The sequence below is a fragment of the Theobroma cacao genome, chromosome 10 (genome assembly GCF_053813885.1).
Source record: "Theobroma cacao isolate CCN51 chromosome 10, ASM5381388v1, whole genome shotgun sequence".
Lineage (NCBI taxonomy): Eukaryota > Viridiplantae > Streptophyta > Magnoliopsida > Malvales > Malvaceae > Theobroma > Theobroma cacao.
Genome location: NC_142648.1, coordinates 4,154,975 through 4,176,482, shown reverse-complemented (window position 1 = coordinate 4,176,482; position 21,508 = coordinate 4,154,975). Strand labels below are relative to the sequence as shown.

The following is a 21,508-nucleotide window of genomic DNA, read 5'->3' as shown; positions in this document are numbered from 1 at the left end:
CCTTGTGCCAAAGCACCAATAGTACCAACAACTTTTTATTATAAGAAATTGGTAAGTGATGAAGGATACAATCTAATTTCTGATGTTGGAAAAGTTTCCGTATTTACAGAAGCAAGAAAAATAGAAGAGTGCATCCTGTCCCCAGTAAGCCATCCTATGCAATTACACAAGAATACCAGTACCACTCCTCATTACGAGTCAAGGGGTCTATATAATTTATCAGTAGGGTCTCGAGGGGTAATTTCAGTGGTCTGGAAATTAACAGGAAGACTGCTCAGAAAAGATAAAGTGTATGGAGAAGTGGACTTCCCAAACAAAGAACACCACGCCGGAAGCTTCTTAAGGACTCTTTCAGCTTTTGGGGTTAATTCGTTAAGATCGGTTCTGAGCTTTAAGAGTGGACGCTGTCCCGCTTCCTGTCCCGGCATCTTGTATGACTGCTGTTCGGTCTTTTTCACCCAGAAGAGAGTCAGATCAAACCTTGTTGGTGCATTTTTGCCTCCTGAAACTTGAATAATATGCCATCCATCTTTGCTGCTCTTACCATCTGCTGGGACTACCTCCATTGAATCCGCTGCATTCCAGGTTAAAACTAAGATTAATAGAAAGACAGACTAGAGATTCATGTAAAGTTGGGCAAGCATTGATATCAAACTAGTGTAGTCTATATCCAGAACCCTACACCATTTCTCAAACATGCTAGGAACTCCTCTTCACCTATCTCCGAAGCTTTTGGAAAAGATATTTCAGAGATATCAAAAAGAAAACCTAGAAGTCTTGCTGTTGTTAGGTTAATCCAACCAGTACTACAGTCACTCCAATAATAAATACTTCAGCAAAAGTAGACCTACATTTGCATATAGCTTACCGTGCACAACGACCAAACACTTGCCTCAATGATCACCATTTCCAAAACTTGACATAATCTATATTCAGTCATTTACTCCTAGACATATGCTAAAAAAGATTGAATATTGCGAGTGAATCAACCCACCACATCAAGCTCCCCACCACCACATGTCCAGCGGAACAGACTTCACGGACTTCAAATCAGCCAGTATAACATGGCACTGTCTTAAATTAAGTACATATCATGTGCAGAGTTCTATGCAAGCATATAACATTATTGTTACAGATATCTAATTGAAGATTAAACCTTGATCAAGAAACAACTGCAATTATATATAAGAACAATATTCGAAGCAAATAATACTCAAGAAAAGATTACACACAGCAAGTTTTAAATTTGTATGTTAACAACAATATCAAGCATGTTCCAAATAAATTTTTGAGCAACAGCTACATAGCATGAAACTATATCCAATGCCATCATTAGCTAGGGGAATCAGAAGAGAGAACTGGGGTTTCCATTTATTTGCCCAATAGAAATCAAAACCAGAGAAACCAAACCAAAAAGAAAGGGGGCATATCAAATAGTGCGATCCTAAGTGTTAACAAAGTTTCAGATTGCGCCCAGCTTTCTCACAAGATCAAGTGTCCATAATGGGATACTATAACCCTTTCTCACACAGTACTCACAAATTATAAAGTAGAATTTCTGAAAACTTTCAGCTAGTAATCACCATATCTGTCCTACCCTTCAGAGTGTGACAACTGCTGTAATTACCCCCTTCTCCATTTTCATTTCTGCCTTATTTCTCTTTCTGGTTTTTCCCCCTAAATAGGGAAACAGAAAGGAACAAATGCAAGTATGCCAATGAGAACAAAGAAGAATGACACACATGAGCTAACTTCATTATACCTTTAAACATGAAGTCATCAATTTCCTCAGTATTGATTGCAAGAAACCAGCGTATGGACCTCTTTGTATCAATTGCAACTTGTGTGATTCTCCTAACTCCATTATTTGTATCATAAACAACATCTAGCATGGGAATATCTGACTCATTCCAGCCCCCTTCAGTTTCATCAAAGGTCAAACAGCCATATTTGACTGAAAAAGTGACAAAATCAATAACCTTGTGTCTGCCACATACAAAGCCCTCTCTAACCTGATCAATTTCCTTAGTCAACTTTCCAGGAGTTATGGAAGATAGAGAAACAAATGAGATAGGCTTTTCACCAAATCTTCCTGTTGTATCCACAACATGCACCACCTGGAACCATAAAATCTTTTGTTATCTAAAGAAGATACAAGAACATGTTTTATTAGATCCTAGTATTATGCTAACATTAATTCAACAATCCCAAGAATACATTTAATAACAGACAGCAGAATATATTATTCTAAAACAAACACAATTGAATCTAAACATGAATGTAAAGCATAATTCAGAGCAACCCAAAGGCATCGGTTAAAACTAATTCAAACTAAAAAGGTAACCTCGAAATTACTGGTAAAGAAAGAAATGAAAGTTCCATGCAGATATTAAGTACTAAAAGCACTGTATTCTGCTAGTGACTTTAAATGGAATCGGAATATCAGGCAGATAATCCATTTTAATTAAGGTTAAATTAAAAAGAAAAGTACCTCAACTTTTTCTGATTTAGCTTACTTGAAAATGATAAGAGTAATACATGTTCCCTACTTATGAAAAAAGCATTATTAGGACAATGGATACTCCTTCCATATCGCCACAAGGTGTAAATATCAAGAATAGGAACCTCATCTAAGATTATAATTTAGTTTCATTCCTACCTTTCTCTTTATGGAAAACAAGCTAGAAGATAATCTTAGCCGTTAGAATTAAAAACAATCTAAATTTCAAAAAAAAAAAAATTAAAAACAATCTTTTAGCCCTTTCTTATTAGCTTAAACTTAGAGGATTGGTGGTTCTCTAATCAACTAAAACCCCCACTCTTGCTCTTTGAAGCTAAGCTGCAAACAATTGAAAAGGGGGTTCCAAGCAGCTGCAAGAAACTTTCATAACAAATCAAATGAGTTTAACATTCTGTACCAAAAAATTTGAGTTAAACATTTCATTCATTAAAATTCTTGTATTCAAGAAAACTGAACCACAAACAGGACATTTTTACAGGTTCTAATGCCAAGGACAACAACTATCATTAATATGATGAAAGGTAACACCTTGATGTAGTAGTTTAAGTATGAAAATTGTTGAACTATAGGCATGGAACTTACATTCACAGCTCTGGCAAAGTCCTCAGTGAATGGTGGAATGATACCAGAAAATACCACAGCAAGTGAGAGAACAAACAGAATACAAGTTGAAAGGACAACAGATGTTTTTGCACCTACAAAGCGGTCACACAATATGAAGAGAATAAACAGGCATGTCAAACAATAATTTTTTTATAAATATTTTATTGTACATAAAGGAGCACCTAAATGACAACATAGGAAAATTGCAGGCAGAAAGTAATTGACTCTGGGAATAGAAGAGATGATTAACATCCCAAAATAATTTCATAGAAATAAATAATACTTAATAACTCAAGAAGCCCTTAAATCTTGCACATGGGTGATGGGCTTCAATAGCTTGCTTATATAAATATTATGGGCTCTTCATCCACAAAGAACTTCTTTTGCTTAAATTTTCACTACATGGGTGATGGACTTCAATAGCTTGCTTATATAAATTCATCCACTTTAAAAGCCAAAAACTAACCATTATGGGCTCTTCATCAGCAAAGAAGTTCTTTTGGTCCAATGGAACATGTTGATAGTTAGTAGGTAAATATTACAGTAGTTTATCATTTCAATCAACTTTCTATGTCCAGAGGACACAGGTATTTCGGTAATCTTTTGTTTTGAGAATAGGCATTAGCTCTGGTCCATTGAGTTTCGATCTAATAAACTTATTAGGCTTCTGTTATCTTTAGTTTATAACATTGGTCCTTAGTTTTAAGTCTTATGATTTAGGAGTCCTGGCCCAGGAATGATGAGATAGTATTTGGCTAATTATGTCTTTTGAACTACAAGACTTGGCGGAGTTGGATTTTCTAATAAAAACCTGAGTTATAAAGTAGTTTTACTCTTCTTATTCTCTTTCTACACTACTACACTGCCTTGGAGTACTACTCATATTAAGCGAATGGTACATAACCTGCATTATTCTAGTTTTCTGCTCAGAATTTACGGCATCTTTTCCCCTTTATGCCAGCCCTCTTTCATCATCAAATATCAATTGAATCATACCCCAACTGATTCCAAAACCTTAACCCTTATTCCTATCAAAGCCATAAACCTCTAAATCCCTAATTTTCTACCACTAGCTCACCAACACCCAAATCTGTTCTACACCTGTGGCACATCCTGACATTTGGCAGAAGCTCTGGAAAACTTCAAAGCAGGCTGAAGATCAATTAACCACACACATCAGGACTATCAACTCATTACTCACCAGTGCACGTGCCATAATGCCCACAGTTGAATTAGGAACCTTCTAAATTAAAAAAAAATGACACAACAGTGGCATAATTAAATTATTTTGCTCAGCCATAAGTTCTTTGTTTTGCATGCTCATCATGCCTTTAGCTGATGGCCAAAAAGGTTCACTATACATCAATCTTTTATCAATTAAGAGATCTAGCTGTAAGGATAGTTTAGCAAATGATTATATTATCATCTTATTATGCAATAGCCACTGAAATTGAAACTGTTCAGAGGCTGCAAAGTTCCATGTTCCAGAAGGGTATTTGAACATATCTGGCTTATGCTACCACCATATAATCAACTCTAGAAAACATATCCTAGATCAAATTCACACCTGTTCAGATTCACGCCCTTTTAAGCCTAAAAGACAAAGACTCTGACCTCAAATTAAATGATATGACTGTCCTTAATGGTTAATATATATTCTGGACCTAAATATGCAATTTCATTGTCTCTATATTCATTGAATATGCAACCTAATGGCAACACCTCATCATCACCAACCAAAATGTCAATGCCAAGGGCAAACATAGAAAGCATTTGTAATAAATAAATACCTGAAAGATGAATATATGAAAGGAGATACACCAGAGTTAGGCATATAACAACAGCAATAAAAATGGAAAGTACCACGCTCGCCAGCCACTCAGGAGTATCACCTGGATTTCTACACACAAGCATATAAAGCAAAATCAGCAGTGGTTTTCTCAAATCTCTAATGCAAGTATAAAATCCAAATTCCAAAACCAAACTAAGAAGTTTGTCATGAGAACAATAACATCAAAAGATTTTCCATTAACACAGAGCATGCTATACCCAAAGGATGTTGACTGGCATGCTGTCTAATCACTAGAAAGATAGCCAAAAATATATTCACTATACAACTTCTAAACAATCAGGTATTCAGGATTTTGGATCTTTTTTTGAAAGTAGTAAGTTTTTCTGCTTAACATTTGACCCTGTTGTAAGCTTTCGGATCATAAGGATGCATAACAGTAAGGTAAAAGATCACAGACCCCAAATCCCCAAAAATTTCAATAGTTATGTAAAGCTAGTATAGTTTATATCTTCTTGTTGATATCTTTACTATGAAAAAATTAGATAAAAGCAAAGAGTGCATCCAGAATCTTTTGTGACCACAAATATAAGTTAAGCTAAGGGAAATTTTATAAGATAGAAATAATACTTACAATGCTTTACACAATTGTATATTGAATACCTAAGTACCAATAAGTGCAGAAATAAGCATAGCTAAGACGATGACACTACAATGGATGAACCCCTCTGCCAACCCCACCCTACACACACACATGCAGAAGATAAAAAGTACAAATGAGCTCCCTGAGAGAAGGTAAGTACAGTGACAATCAAAAGAAAAAAAGGAGGGGAGACACGTTTAAGGTGATATGAAAAAGTAAAGTGAAGCCCGACAAATGCTTGGAAGAAAATTCAAATTCATTGGGTGCCCATGACAAATACCAGAATGGAAGATTGAGGACATGAGTGGAAACTATCAAGAGGATTAGAAATTATTGATCCCACATGCAGATATGGGTCCTAAATGGCATAACAAAATCAATGTATCTGATCACATATAGGGCAAAGCTTAGATTTTTTGCATTTATCACCCATATTTTTTAAGGCAGTAATATAGGAGTACAAACTCTATACTTCTGTGCCTTTTCAGGGAAAAGAAAGCTCTATACTTCTGCAGAATCCTCACTAAGATGTCAAGACAAATATTACAAGCAAATTCTCAAGATAATTTTCCTCAAAAGCTCAATTCAAGTATGTTAATCACCCAAGTTGATGTAAATATCTAGCATACTGAAACAAAAGTAACAAACTAATGTTGGTAGAACATTCCTGCCGTCCAACTAGTATCACATGAATCTATATGACAGAACTCAAGATTGAATGATCTGTAAAACTGAATATCACTTAAGATCAGATGCCTATCCTCTAATAAACTGAAGGTTTGGCAGTAACCCTGAAGTTTAAGAATGATTTACTTGCTGCTATTTGTTGATAAAGTATAAGGCCTTATCACTACTCTATTATCAGCACGTTCAATACAGAAACTTACCAATGCTGACAATCAATAACATGAAAAAGGGTAAGAATAGAATCTCAACCAAGGGAAAAACATTCAAACTAAGAATCATCTTATAAATTTTACCTGTCAAATCGTACAATAAGTCCAATGATTACATTAGCAAATCTAATGAATATGCCAGCTGAAACTAAAATCGGAATGGCCAAGCCCATCAGTAGAGTTGCAAGTTTGAGAGGCCTTGGTAACCGAACTGGGGTTAAAGTTGCTTCCAACAAGCCATCTGAGGATTTTAGTAAAGAAAATTAGTCTAAAGAAAAGATCACATCAAGATAAGGAATTCCAAATATTATACCAGAAAAATAAAAGAGAGAAAAAAGTATAAGTAATTTGAAATGTGTTATCTACATTATTTATGACAGCATGCATCCACAGGTGCCCAACTCAGAACAATGTATCATTATTTTTCTTAACATCATATTCATCAAAGTCACAGAAAGTGATGAAGTTTTTCTTGTGCAAAAGACAAACTAATTATTGTCAGCTTACATGCAAATGCTGGCGGAACTAGCCAAACAAGGGCAACGTAAGATGATCCAATTTTATAGTAAGTTCCTATAATCAAAAGAACAAGCCACTGCACAAAACCAGCTTTAAAGAGCCATCTTTCAGTCTCTAACTTGATCAGATCAGCTTGGATAACAGGTGATAGCTGTTTTCTCTTGGCATATATATTTGATATATATCTTTGCAAAACTAGATACCCCAAATGTTGACCAGTTAGAGCCCCAAGACAAGCAGGTGCAGCGAACAACCCAACCATCAACCATGGGCTTGCAATATATGGCACTGGTGATGAAGATATAAGGGGTAGAATGAACGCGACAACAGCAGAGAAACTTATTGAAAATATCCACATGAGGATAATACTCAAACATGAAAAGAACAATGAAACTGCAGCTGTATAACCACCCATAAGCAAAGATGTAGTCCATATCAGAAGAGATTGCACTATCACCGAATATTGAAGCATGTTTGCAAGACGCACGTGGTAGACAACCATATATTGCCCCTGAGATGAACAATGTTTTAGCAACAGCATCCTGCAAATGTTTTCATGATAGCAGAATGCCCCACAAAAACATTATAGCATGGCTAAAGAGGAAATAATAATGTGGAGCACCAAAGGAATGAGGAAAAGTGCATTTCCAAAACAAGAACCATGTGTCAAAGATAATGAAGGTACCAAAATATCAAAAAATACGGCAGTATCGTGGTTAGGTTTTCCACCACCATCCATAGTTTTGGCTTTTAGAAGATGAGAGGATGATGCAATCTGAAGCAGGAAAGAAAGCATATTTTCTCCAAGATGCTGAAGTGATCCTGATTTCAATAGCTCCAACTTGTCATTCTGCAGAAAATAGTCAATTTTAACTATTCTGAAATAAAATAAGACAAACGAATTAGAGTTGTCATTCAATTTTTTTTACCTTTCCTGTTTTGTCTTCTTAATTAGCACTCAAAGAAAAGGACTAAAAATAATTCAATGTTCCTCTTTTACTTTAATTAATTAAATTATTTATACTAGGACTTCATTAATTGTCTCATAGACTATGAATTGCTTCCAACACTGAGAATGCAGGGAAGTAATATTGAGATTCAATGAAACTCCAAAAGTGAAAATATAATAAAAACATGCACAGACTAAGCACTCTGTTAATTGAACTACTTGAAACTTCTGAGAAACTAAAATGCTTTGTGTATCAGGTGTAACATTAAAATTTTTATCTTTTTCTTTTCTTGATAAATATAAGGATGTTAATTAGATTGGCTTGTGAAAGTGGAATTTGTAATACTAAATATTAAAAAGGAATTCTAGTTAGAGGATCACTAGCCAATTATATGTGCATCACATCATGTGAACCATTAACCCAAAAGCAGCTTAACAAATTCTGTTGCTTGCTCAATGGTGTAAATTACTGAAACTATGAATCTTGTTGAGTGAAATTATTTGAATGTTAAAATATTCCAGCAGTATTCTTTTCAAACAAATAGCTAGGCATATTAATTTATGTCCCAGTTTGTCTTGATTAGTTTTCAAACTTGATTATATATCTGAATCATTAAAAGGTGCCTTATCCAACTACAATGCCAAAAATTCTTACATTGATGGCAAGATTCAAAGGATAATCATGATTATTGGATTTGGTAAACTTTAATTGGGGAGGGATCCATTAAGGAGAGCACCATCTCTCCTTGACCTTTCTTGGATGCTTGAGCTTCAGTACATACCAGTTTTCCCATAGAGCACCTTTCATTGGTTATTCCTTTCTCTTGTAATTACCACGAGGATATCATTTTTCTATTAGTTCAACCGAGCGTATCATCTCTTTTGACCAGCTGATCATAATGGCTTCCCATTGGTAAAAGCCTATCCTTAAATGCTTTAAATCTCCTTATGCAACTTATTCAAAAACTCAACTTCCATTTGCTCTTCTCCCTCCATAAATTAATAACTCTCTTTTCCCATTTTCCACTATTTGACAGCTCCATCATCATAATGCACTCTACTTCTTTCCACATAACATCATACATTTAAAATTCAGATACCAATATTGTGTGCTTCTTCTTCATACTACATATTACCAACTCTTACGTTATAAACTTATTCATTCCATCCTGTGGCCACAACAATTTAGCTCCTGCTCTCTAAGTTCACAACAAATGAACTTAATGGCTCTCTTGCAACTTGCAATAGGAACCCCCCAAACTTAAAAAATAAAAAAAAAATGAGAAATGACAAGTATGCATCAATAAACCAGGCTTTTTCAAGCTATTAACTATTGCCCCACCTGCAGGTGCATCAAAGCAAGCCTCCCCATGTTCTACGCAATCTCTGACAACAACTGAATACATTATGATTCTATCCTTGTATATCAGTTAGGCTATATACATATACAAACAGACATACAGACATACATATGTATGTATGTTTGTCTGTATGTATGTATGTATGTGTATGGATCACAAATAGCATCTAAATAAAGGAGCTAATCTTTTCTAGACAAAAGAAAAAGACCTAGTGAATCCCATTTCTTCGACCAGAGTAATAAAAGATTCCAAATGAGTTATAATTTGATTTCAAAATGAACTTTTCCAAGTGAATGGTGAGAAAAAGGCAAAGAAACAGAAAGAAGACCTTAGTGTGATATACTGCACCATTGTCTGTGTAAACAAAGTCAAGCCCTGAAAGACCAGCAACCTCTTTGTACACTTGGAAATCTGTTGCAGATTTTATGGCTCCAGAGGAAAAAAGATCCTACAGCATTATATCATTCCGATTTTAAGGTTTTCTTCTAACTTAAACGAAAAAACTATCAAAGCATAACATAAAATAAAAAGCATATAAAAAGATGCACGTGCATCTGAATGCATGTGTACACACACCCAAAAGAGAAGCTGAAGAAAATCACACCTGAGCTATGATTAGACCAGATGGGTATTTCGCCACTGCAGCAAAGTTCTCAACAGCCAATGGATGAGGACCAGCCTATCAAGTAAAGAACAGAATATAAGTTGAAGGGATATATGGCAAAAACAAAGCAAACTATGTAAGCCTAAGAAAATACCTACTAATCTTGATTTGATTATTTTGGGGTTCAGAATATATATGACAGGACAATGAAAATTTCACATGGTAAAACACAAGAACATTACTGAAATCAAATTAGTCCACGACAAGGATCTAACAACATCTCATACAAGCAGATGGTAGATTCGGTCATATGCTTGATTTCACAAGGTCAAAACAGTGGCATATGAGCACTTCAAACAATAAAAAGTATCCTCTTTAAAAAAAAAAAAAATGAGCATGGATGGCATAGCTGTCCAACAATCACTGTTTGCACCCATCCATGCATGAGAGGAAGAAGTTCCTGGTTAGTTCCTTCAGGATTACCACTGGTGTTAGACTGGAGAAAATTAGTTGGGCCAATGCACCGAGGATATTAATCTCTGTTAACAGCTAACACAGTAAACAGGAGAAGGCTGTACAACTCAAAATTAGGTAAATCTGACAAGCAGATATACACCCAAATACAGTACAATTGCTTAACTTTGTGATGAAAAATTATAAACAATTACCATTGTCTCGTTGAGAGTATTTCACGAAGTTCACGTGGGGGAAATCAAAGTATTCCCAGAAATATACCTGGAAAATGCTGGACTTTCCTCCAATACCCATGGCCTCCAAATCAATAGCCATACGAATGGTTGAACTCCAAGGATGCTGCAATAGCAAACTAAAATGTTAATCCTCAACTCAAAAGATTTTGTTATTTTGTTAGTTTCTGTACTTGATACATATTCAGTTAGGAGCAATGCTGCAAAAGAGTAATCACTCGTTCATGTGTCTAAAACCTACAAAACCACAACTTAGAAGAATACAAGTATGAAAAAGTATCCAAGCACTTTGCTAGAAACATGATCTAAAAAGAAACATAATTCACCATCTCATGTAAAAAAGAAATTTTATCTATGTACAAATAATTGTTTATTCATTATATTGAATTCCTCACCCCCGTTTTTCTAAACTCTCAGTGTCTCATTTCCTAGACTTAACCATTTTTATTAACAAACAGGGCATCCTTATTTATTAACATATCTCAAAATCTTAACAATCACATTTTAACCTCATCCTCAAATTACCCCCTGCCCCCTCAATATCTCTGTCCTTTCTCTTAATTGCTACGTGATGAGATCAAATATTTTCTTATCAATTGCCTACTCAAGCTTCATCATCTAACAAATTACCAAAATCAACAAATAGAAACCAATACTTAACTAAAATTGAACGAGGATTGATGCTAGTGTTGTCAGCTAAAACAATATGGACATTTTATCTACCACGTAGACTTGCTGTTGTAAGCACATCTAGAATTCTATTTTATTTAGTATTTTAGTTAATTTAAGATTTTATTTTTTTTATTTTATTAAGTTTAAGATTCTTTTTCTATCTTTGTTAGGAATTTAGTGCTTTAAGTCTTTATTTAGGAATAGGAATATTACTTGACTAGGATTTATCCTAACTAGCATAAATAGGTGAATAAAGGATTATTATCATTATTATTACTATTATCTTTGTTGTTCTGAATTTTATTTAAGAGGTTTCTTTAAAACCTTATTATTTTTCTATTGTTCCAAACACAATCAACCCTATTCAAGCTTAATAGTTGAGTTCTGATTGCCTTAAACCTTTTCACTACATCAAGTGGTATCAGAGCAAACGATCGACTAGTTTACAAAGATTTTTTAGCCAAAAGACTATGGTTGGCCAAGCAGAGGTCGAGTTAGAGGCAACCAACCCCAACAAACTGAGTTGGCTAAGATGCAAAGAATGATTGACGATTTGACCTAAGCTACGCAAGCCTTGCAGTGTTAGGAACCTGTGAGAGCTCGAATGGAGAGTCTAAAAGGTGACCACGACCCCCTTGAAAGTCAAGATCATGAGGATGATGATGAATTTGAGAACGAGAACCCCATTTATGAAGATGGATCCGCAAATCAAGCGGCAAGAGTTGGACTGGAGGGCCGATTAGTACACGCCCTTGATTTAAATGGAGGAATCAAGCTTAAAGTAGCTAATTTTCATGGAAAGTTTCCTGAGGAGGATTATTTGGATTACGAAGCTAGTTTGGAAAATTACTTTAAATGTTATTTGTAAAGCTGAAATTGAAAGGTACCGCACTTCAATGGTGGAAGAGAGTTGAAGAACAACGTGCACAACAAGGGATGCTTAAAGTCAGCACTTGAGAGCAAATGAAAAGTAAGTTACAAAAACCATTTTTACTTGCTGATTATACTAAAGAATTATATGAAAAGTTTCATTGCTTGAAGCAAAATAACATGACTGTTGAGAAGTATACATCGAAGTTCAATAACTTATCAATTCAAGTTGCGTTAACTAAAAGTAATGAACATTTTTAATTCTCGTTATCTTGTTGGTTTGAATCATTCTATTAGAGACGAGATGCGAGTAATTCATTTGTACAACATTAAAGATGCTCGTCAGTATGCTTTAGCAGCAAAAAAAATCAAATTTTTACTCTATAGTGCTAGAAAGCCCTTATATGGCACCAATTGGCAAAGCAATTTTGAAGCACAATGAGGTTATCAAACATTCCAACAAAATTATTGGGGAGCTGCCACAACCAATAAAACTAATAGGGGTGCAACCAATGTTGAAAAGAACGATAAAAGCAAAAGTATGATGCCTTATGGTGGACAAAACAATTTTGATTCTTCTACAAATAAAGGAGGCAGCAATTCTCAGATTCGATGTTTTACTTGTAGGGAGAAGGGACACATTTCTTTTGCTTGCCCACAACAAAGGGTGAACTCAAGGGAATTAGGGGAAAAGTTAGAACCAGTTTATGATGAATATGATGAGAAGATAGAGGAAATCAATATTTATCCTGCACAAGATGAGTCCTTGGTGGTATGAAGAGTGATGACAAGAAAATAAGGAAGCCAAAGATTGAAAGAGGTTTAAGTATTTTTCGCATACGTGTTGTTTGTGAAGGTAAAGTGTGTGATTTTGTCATTGGTGGAGGAAGCATGAAAAATATTATTTCAAAAGAGGCACTAGACAAATTGAAGCTTCTTATAAACAAACATCCTTGTCCTTACAAGATTGGGTGTCTAAAGAAAAGACACAAGGTATTGATAACTACTCAATAATTGGTGAAATTCACTATGGGAGGTAACTTGGATGCTGAGGCTTTACGTGATGTTGTGCCAACAGATGTTGGTCATATTCTTGTTGGTAGACCTTGGTTGTATGATCATGATATGGATCATAAGACAAAGCTAAATACCTATTCCTTTTACAAGGACAACAAGAGATATACTTTATATCCTCTTAAAAAAGAGGCTAAGCAATCGGCAACTTCAAACTCTACAAGCAACAAAATCAGCAAAATCACTGGGTATTTATCTGCTGAAAATGTTGAAGCTGAAAGTAGTGAGATGGGAATTATGCATGCTTTGTTAACTATGCTTTTGAAGAGAAATCAGATGGGTAAATAGCCTAAATATTCAACTGAAATTCAGCAGCTATTGAAGGAGTTCAGAGAGTTGGTTAATGAGGATTTGCCAAAAAGTCTACCAGCTCTAGGGAGCATCCAACATGCAATTAATTTAGTACTAGGAGCATCATTACCAAACCCGTCAGCATATAGAATGCCACCTATGCAACGAGTCGAGGTACAAAGACAAGTCGAGGCTTTGAGGAGACGACATTTACTATTATCAACTACAACCACTCAAGTTACAGGCTTTGAGGAACTTAAAAATCAGTATGGTTCTGATCCTTAATTCAGTAAGATAATAGTTCATTAACAAGGTTCACACAAGCTGAAAATTTACCTTATAGATTGCATTAAGATTATTTATTCAAAGGGAACCAATTGTGCATTCCATAAGGATGTTTAAGGGAGCAAATTATTAGCAAACTTCATGGTAATGGCTTGGGAGGACATTTTGGCAGAGACAAGACTTTGGCAATGGTGGCTAATTGTTATTTTGGCCAAAAATGTGCTGAGATGTGGAAAGGTTGGTGAAAAGATGTCCAGCTTGCCTATTTGGTAAAAGCAGTGCTCAAAACACAGGTTTATATGTTCCTTTACCTGAGCCGGTAACACCATGGATTCATTTGAATATGGATTTGGTTAAGATGTCTTATTCGGAACAACCCAAAGACTTGGGATTAAGTCATACACCAAGTTGAATTTGCCTACAACAATTCCGTCAATTGAAGCACAAAGAAGACACCATTTGAGGCTGCATATGGATCAAAACCTCAACACATGCTGGATTTAATGCCATTACCACAAGAAGCTTGTTAGCACATCAGATAATCCTTTAGTTTACAAGCGATTCACACATGAGAAGTATAAACTGAATCAACATATCTGATTGGTTGCTATCAGTTTATTGTTAACAGTTTCATTGTGGGTCCTATTTTATTGTTAAATGGTAGTTTTCCATTTCATGTTGTTAGAGGTTGTTTTCCACCCTATTTTATTGTTAATGGTAGTTTTCTATTTCATGTTGCTGGAGGTTGTGTCTCCACCTTTCCACTTTCTTGCTTTAAGGGTGGTTATTCCACCAAGCTGTAGTTAAAAAGGAGTGAAGTTAATAAAAAGGGATTGTTCAGAATCTATTCAAGTTTTTGAGTACTTAAAACTCAAGAGATCTGCAGGTTCTCTCTAATGAGCCAGCACTACAACATAGGTCGAAAAAAGAAACCTTCCACTCAAGTACCTAGCGTACCTCAAACTAAACCAAACCTTTCCACACAACGTCCCATAACTCAATCCGTTTCAAGGGACCGTATCAAAGCTAGAGTGAGTAATGATGGAGAGTTATTTGCTGATCATATTCGAAAGATTAATGAAGAGGTAAAGGCTGCCTTAAAAGCCAGCAATGCAGAATACTCTTTCACTGCAAATCAACATCATCGTAAGTAGGAATTTGAGGAAAGTGATCAAGTACTTGTGCACTTGAGGCAAGAAAAATTTCCTAAGTGTACTAATCACAAGCTCAAGTCTAGAAAGTTTGGACCTTGTAAGGTGCTAAAGAAAATCAGTTCAAATGCCTACTTAATTGAGCTGCGACCTGAGTTACAAATCAGTCCAATTTTCAATGTTTTGGACTTGTATCCATTTGATGGATGTGATGGGACTGCATCTACTATATTTAGCACCTTCCAATTGCTAAGGTTGAAGTTATTGAAGAAGTGTTGGATGTGAAAAAGGTTCGATCTAGACAAGGGAACCCATATAGATGATTTTTGGTGAAATGGCTTGGTAAACCTGCTAATGAAAGCACTTGGATTGCTGAAGAGGAATTGAAACAAGTGGATCTAGACATCTACGAGGAGTATGTCAAGGCCTATTTGTTGGAGCTAAGTTTTTTTGGACTCGAGGGAAATGATGCAAGTGCATCTAGAATTTTATTTGATTTAGTATTTTACTTGGTTTAGAGATTTGTTTTCTTTATTTTATTTAGTTTGAGATTCTTTTTCTATCTTTATTAGGATTTCAGTAATTTAAGTCTTTATTTAGGAATAAAATTACACATGATTAGGATTTATTTTAATCAGTATAAATAGGAGATCCTATATAGGGGATTATTATTGTTATGATTTTCTTTAAAATCTTTTAATCTTTCTATTATTCCAAACACAATCAACCCTATTCGGGGCCTAATTGTAGAGTTCTAATTGCCCTAAACCTTCCGGCTACATCACTTGCTCTTTAGCATATACAAATATCATAAATAACACGACTTGCACCATTCTAAATGAATGCCTTCACAATCATTTTTAATATTTTCAAATCTATGTATGCCTTCACCAATCCTCCCCCTAATTGAACTCCTTTCTCTAATTTAATTGCTTATATTTTTTCTCTGTGGCAGTACTAGATCTTAACTCTATGAAGAAAAAATATATGCATAAACTTGCATGTTTCACTAGAAATTTATGTAACTATCCAACTTTAATATTGACAAAATTTGTTTAATCAACCATTAAACTGTAATAAAAAAACCAAACCATAAGTTTCATATAGGTTTGTTCAAGCACTAAACACGGTAGAGACATTCTTCATGTCTGTGAATGTGTTATGTGCAGAAGACAAGACATATAAGATTCCTTTTTCTTTATTTTAATTATGCTATTTTTCTTGCAAATCTTCTAGTCACTATATAGGAGAAAACACATGAAGGTATCATCATCAAGCACTACGAGAAATGTAAACTACTACATACACCCAAACAAAACAATGCACCTTTAAGTGGCTAATCCTCAAGAAAATTTACAAAATACAATTTAATTTTTAAGTGAACACCCTAAAAATAGTTCAAACCTGTGTTATAAAGCTATGAGCACCAGTTAGACCCTCCTCCTCTCCAGTATTAAATAAAAATATCACAGCATTCTTAAATCCATGAGCCCACTGAGAAATCCCCCGAGCAAGTTCCAACATAACGGCAACACATGAGCTGCAATCACCAGCCCCTTCCCTGAAACAACACCAAGACATTTTCCAACAAACAAAATCATCGTAATATTAACTAAAGCTGTCAAGCAAAGAGAAATGAAGGATAAATTATGATGACACCCAAATGTAGCAGTGTTATGCAAATGTGAAGGTTATGAGAAAGTTTCAGATAAATTATGTTCCCACATGAAATGATAGAGGCCACAGATTCCAGTGGAATTTTTTCAAGAAATAAGCTTCAAGGTGTTGCAGTTAATTTTTCCCAACTACAACCTTTTAAACCAGATTCTGAAGTATTTGGTTCTGTACCAATATAAAAGTTTGTATCATCTTTTTTGTTCTTCAGGAAACTAATTAATTAGCTGTTCTTCTCTTTCTTGACTTATTTGAAATGTAAATGGCATTATTCACTGGATATTACAATGCTGACAACCTGCAGTTTTATTTTTTAAAACTTGAGCACTATATTGGTCCACGAGCAGCATATTTACCACAAGAAAGAATGTCAAGACCATCTGACTTAGCTAAATTCATATGAAAGCAACATGTCATATAAAAAACACTGCTCATTTTGGACAAAAGGAAACTTATTTGAACCAATATGGAGTAGATTAACAGAGAAGGAAGAAATCATACGTTGAGAAAACAGTGTCAATGTGGGAAGAAACCAAAATAGCATTTTCTCCTGCTTCAGGTACATATTTTGGTAAGATTCTTAATATGATGTGATTTAGATCAGAATAGACAATTGTTCTCCCCACAAACAAGCCAGTGAGCAGACGAATTACACCAGAATTAACATGGAAAAAGTCCACTTCAACATCAACCTCCCAGTGAGCTGTTTTCTTAATTGTCTCTGATGCTGCCAAAACATACTGCGGTTGAAAGCATATTCAGTTATATCTACAACATGATTGCACAAGAAATGGATCACTAGAACAGCCATTGTTGATTTAATATACAGATCAATCAAGATGCATGACTGGACTGCAGACTAAAAAGAAGCTTTGCAGCCTAAATCACAAAATAAGGGATAAATCAAATCATAAAACAACAAGTTAATCCCTCTATGAACCTAAGAACATCTTTTAGGCATGATATACCAACAACACAATGTCATCTCGTCATTTTATTTTTTGTCGACATCACAATATTCATATCAAAGAACCTAAACTACATCTTGTTCAAACAACTGAAATATTATAATCAAAACCAAAATAAGATTCTTCTCTTTTCTTCCTAAGCATAACAAAGAATCCAATGACAATTGCAAAGAGAATACATATAATCAAGATTCAGGACAATAATCCTATCATAATTAGCTGAAAACTAATAAAATGATTTAATGTACCCAACCTGCAGAGCAAGATCAAGAGCATCAGAACCAACCGGATGTGGGCCCAATTCAGTCAATCCCTTAACATGCTTCATTGCCTCCACCTCTGAGAAACCCCTTTTGCCTGCTTGCACAGCAGTAAGAGGCACAGGCAAACTCTCAAACTGGTAATAGTGAACAGTCCAAGAGGAGTACACAATCACCACAAACAATGTCAGCCATACGAATCCTGACCTCGTTGCACTTTTTATCTGAACATTGTTATTAAATTTGGCTTCCTCATCAGTTTTTGGGGTATCACTTGATTGGCTGGCTGATGTGTCAGCTGAAATTGATGAACTTTGAGGCCGTTTCCGCATTTTTTAACCAAACTATCTGCTCAAAACATAACCAAAAGATTGTTTACACAAAATTCTACCTTTTCTAAAATTGGGACAAGATTTGCATTTGGGGGCAAAGAGTGGAAGATAATCTCTATAAAACATTCATTCTAGAAGTTCAATGTTTGACAAAAATATAAAACAATTTAGATGGAAAAAGTTTATATAAAAATTATACAAATAAATTTTGAAAATTATTCAAAGAAATCAATCTTAGCATAATCATAAATAATTTAATAATGACAATAATCCTAACTTAACAACAAATAAAAATTAACCAATATAATAACAAAAAACTCAATAAAAAATAATTTCTCAAAAAAATATTAAAGGTTATCAATAAACAATTCAATGGGGAAGCAATTCTCCAAAATTAATCACAAAAATTAAATACAATAGCAATAAACAATTCAATGAGAAAGCAATCTCAAATAAAAATTTAATTATTCACAGGAATCTAAGTAAAAAAAAAAAACAATTTTTAAGAAATCAATCAAGCAATTCCTAAATAAATAAGCAATAATTAACCTTAGGTGCTTAATCAAATCCTTATTTTGTTGCTTTTAAGAAAAAATGGCTAAGAATGTAAATTCGAAATCAAAATCATCAAGTAAAAATTATTAAATAAAAAAAATTAAAAATTAAAATATTAGAAATAAAATAAGTAAATTAACCAAATTTGTCACTTAGTATGATATGAAAATTGAGTTATTAGAGGTTTTCTATACAGAGAATGCCAATAAGCAAAAAAGTGTAACAAAATGATTTTTTTGTTTTTATCATATTTGGTAAAAAGAAAAGAGAACTAGAGTGTGGTTGTCAGGAGAAGTGAGATTTGAGAATAATTCTGTTGTAATAAGTTTTATTTTAATCTTATTAAAATTAATTGTTGATTAATTGTTATAGACATCTCACCAAATAAAAAATTATTGTAGGGGTTAAGTTATAAAATTTTAAAAAAATAAAAATATATTACAGAAAATTTAAAAATTTTATAGAGACCAAATTATAAGTTTTTAAAAAATAAAAATAAGTTATCAAAAATTTATAATTGTTGGGGGAAGGGAGAGGGTGCGGGGGCCCCTACTAGCCCCCCCACCCCCCCCTTCCCTTCCCTCCGCCTCTGATGACAGGCTACTGACTAGATCCTGAGTACTGATTTCATGAACTTGAGCCTATTAAAAGTATCAAGGAACCTTGACATAACGTTAAACTAATACATTCTCATTCATGGTAAGCAATAATTTCAACTTTTCCACGAATTCTACTCCATGGGATCATTCCTTTTCAATCTCAAAAGCCATAATCAAACAAAAACAAGACATAAAAGAAATGGGTATTTACTGATAAACTGAATTCAAATTAAGAAAAATTACATGAATATACCGCCAATTTAAAAGCTAAAAAAATGCAGAAACTTGATTAAAAATAAGTAATTTGAAGTGGGTAACGAACAAAATTGAAGAAAAAAAAAAGACAGAGAGATTTTGATACGAAAGGAAGGAGAAAGGAGAGACTTACAGCAGAGACTGGATGCAGAAACCCGGAGTTTGTTTATTTGTCAGTGTGGTGTGGACTCTTGATTTCAAGTTAACCCGTCAAAGCAGGAGATTGTGCTTGGGTGCTAAAAACAGGCACCGCTAAATACTAAAAAAATATAAAATATAGAAAAGATAAATAAAATGAACTTAAATTTGGGTCTATTTCCTAACTTACAGAAAAGATAAATAATTTTTACATCCTTATTTTCATGGATTTTTATTATTTTTATATTTCTTTTTTATGTAATTTTATTTAATTAAATTGATGTCTCTTAATAGGTAATACAAATATAAGGATTAAATGATAAGTTATTTAATTTCGAAATTGATAGATACTAATTTTTTATTAATTTTATTTTTAAAAATAATATTTAAATAAATATATAAATTTTTAATGTTCAAAGGGTTTTTTTTAAATAGCATAACTTACTCATTTTATTTAATTGTAATAAAAATTACAAATAAAAAAAATGAACAAAAACATAAATAAACAAACCAAAAAAAAAACTGTAATTATATCGGAAAAATCAAAATAACCTCATATTTCTATCTAAATGTACACTAATCATGGCAGCTATATAAAAATGAAAATGAAATATCAACAGAGTAAAAAATTCATTATCATCCATCACAAATAATTTATATATTGATATTGATTAAAGAAGATAAATCAAAATTTACAAAAAAAAAAAAGCATAAAAAGAGTATAATGATTATAAAATTCATAAATAATTTGTAATATACAATTATAAATAGTTAAACACATTTTATTATCATTTATTGTGTCATATATATAAGTATAAAACTTAATTACATTATTATTTTATTAAATCTCATTTACAAATTTTAAAGAGAAGTAGATATATTTGCTTTTTTAAGTAATTTTTTAAATCATTAATTAATGAAATATAAAAAGATTGAAATTAATATGATAATATTTTAAAAGATTACTTTTATACAAATTAACTAGTCCTTGTTCTCTCATGATTTCTAATTAGATTATTATTCATCTTTTATCAAGTTAAGGTTTTGAAAGAAATGGAATTTGAATTTATTTTTTGAATAAAAAAATACATGTGTATATATATATCATTAAACTAAATATTTATATATTTAATTAGACAAATAAATTGATTTTTATCTTAAAAAATCTAAAAAAAATTTATTTAATGACTTTAATTCACCACTTCTTGCTCTATTTATCAATATATTTCCATGTTGAACTTAAGATTAAAAAGATTTAATTATTTACTCCTCGTCTTATCTTATCCAATTAATACGTTTCTCTAAAAACATATTGTTTTGGATCTCACAAGATATATTAGGTTTTAGGTATATAAACATTAACTTTCTACCCTTTATCAAATATATTTTAGATTAGTAATATCAGCTCGTGACATTTTGTGTGAGAGTAAATTCGGATTTGCACTGATGTGAGCCCCCCATGAAAAATACAAAGATGGAGTAGACTTAAATTAGTGTATGAGTCTTTCTTTTTTATTGGTAGAATGTAAATATAAATATGAATTTGTCATCATTTATCACAAAATGTTGTTTGAGTTGAAAACGTTACGTGATAAGTAATTAATGGCTAATGGGCTAAAGGATCAGCCCAAGAAAACAGTTCAACTTCAACCCGGGACAAATAATTAATGGCTAATGGGCCATGGACCAGCCCAAGAAAACAATTCAACTTCAACCCGATAATTTAACCCGGTTCGTTAATGTTTAAAACCGGGTCCTATAAAAGCCCAAAATTCACAAAGAAGAACTCATT

The 21,508-nt window shown here is 33.4% G+C and overlaps 1 protein-coding gene across 1 annotated transcript; it reads right to left on the bottom strand.

Moving 5' to 3' along the window:
- Positions 1–2: 2 nt before the first annotated feature.
- On the bottom strand, positions 3–19,865 carry LOC18586397 (Zn-dependent exopeptidases superfamily protein). Its single transcript, XM_007009773.3, has 14 exons — positions 19,712–19,865; positions 17,831–18,185; positions 17,111–17,349; positions 16,340–16,496; positions 10,621–10,698; positions 9,886–9,960; positions 9,610–9,729; positions 7,657–7,821; positions 6,960–7,482; positions 6,537–6,693; positions 4,915–5,024; positions 3,104–3,216; positions 1,763–2,117; positions 3–574 (listed from the first exon to the last, which is right to left on the bottom strand). Exons 2-14 carry the CDS (start codon positions 18,167–18,169, stop codon positions 192–194), a joined length of 2,814 nt encoding a protein of 937 aa, XP_007009835.3. The 5' UTR covers positions 18,170–18,185; positions 19,712–19,865; the 3' UTR covers positions 3–191.
- Between the last annotated feature and the right edge of the window lie 1,643 nt (positions 19,866–21,508).

Coding starts and splice junctions, on each gene's coding strand:
- LOC18586397 (XM_007009773.3), bottom strand. CDS start 18,169: ATGCGGAAACGGCCTCAAAGTTCATCAATTTCAGCTGACACATCAGCC. Junction 9,730..9,885: donor CTGGTCTAATCATAGCTCAG/GTGTGATTTTCT, acceptor ATAATGCTGTAG/GATCTTTTTTCCTCTGGAGC. Junction 6,694..6,959: donor AGTTCCGCCAGCATTTGCAT/GTAAGCTGACAA, acceptor TAAAATCCTCAG/ATGGCTTGTTGGAAGCAACT.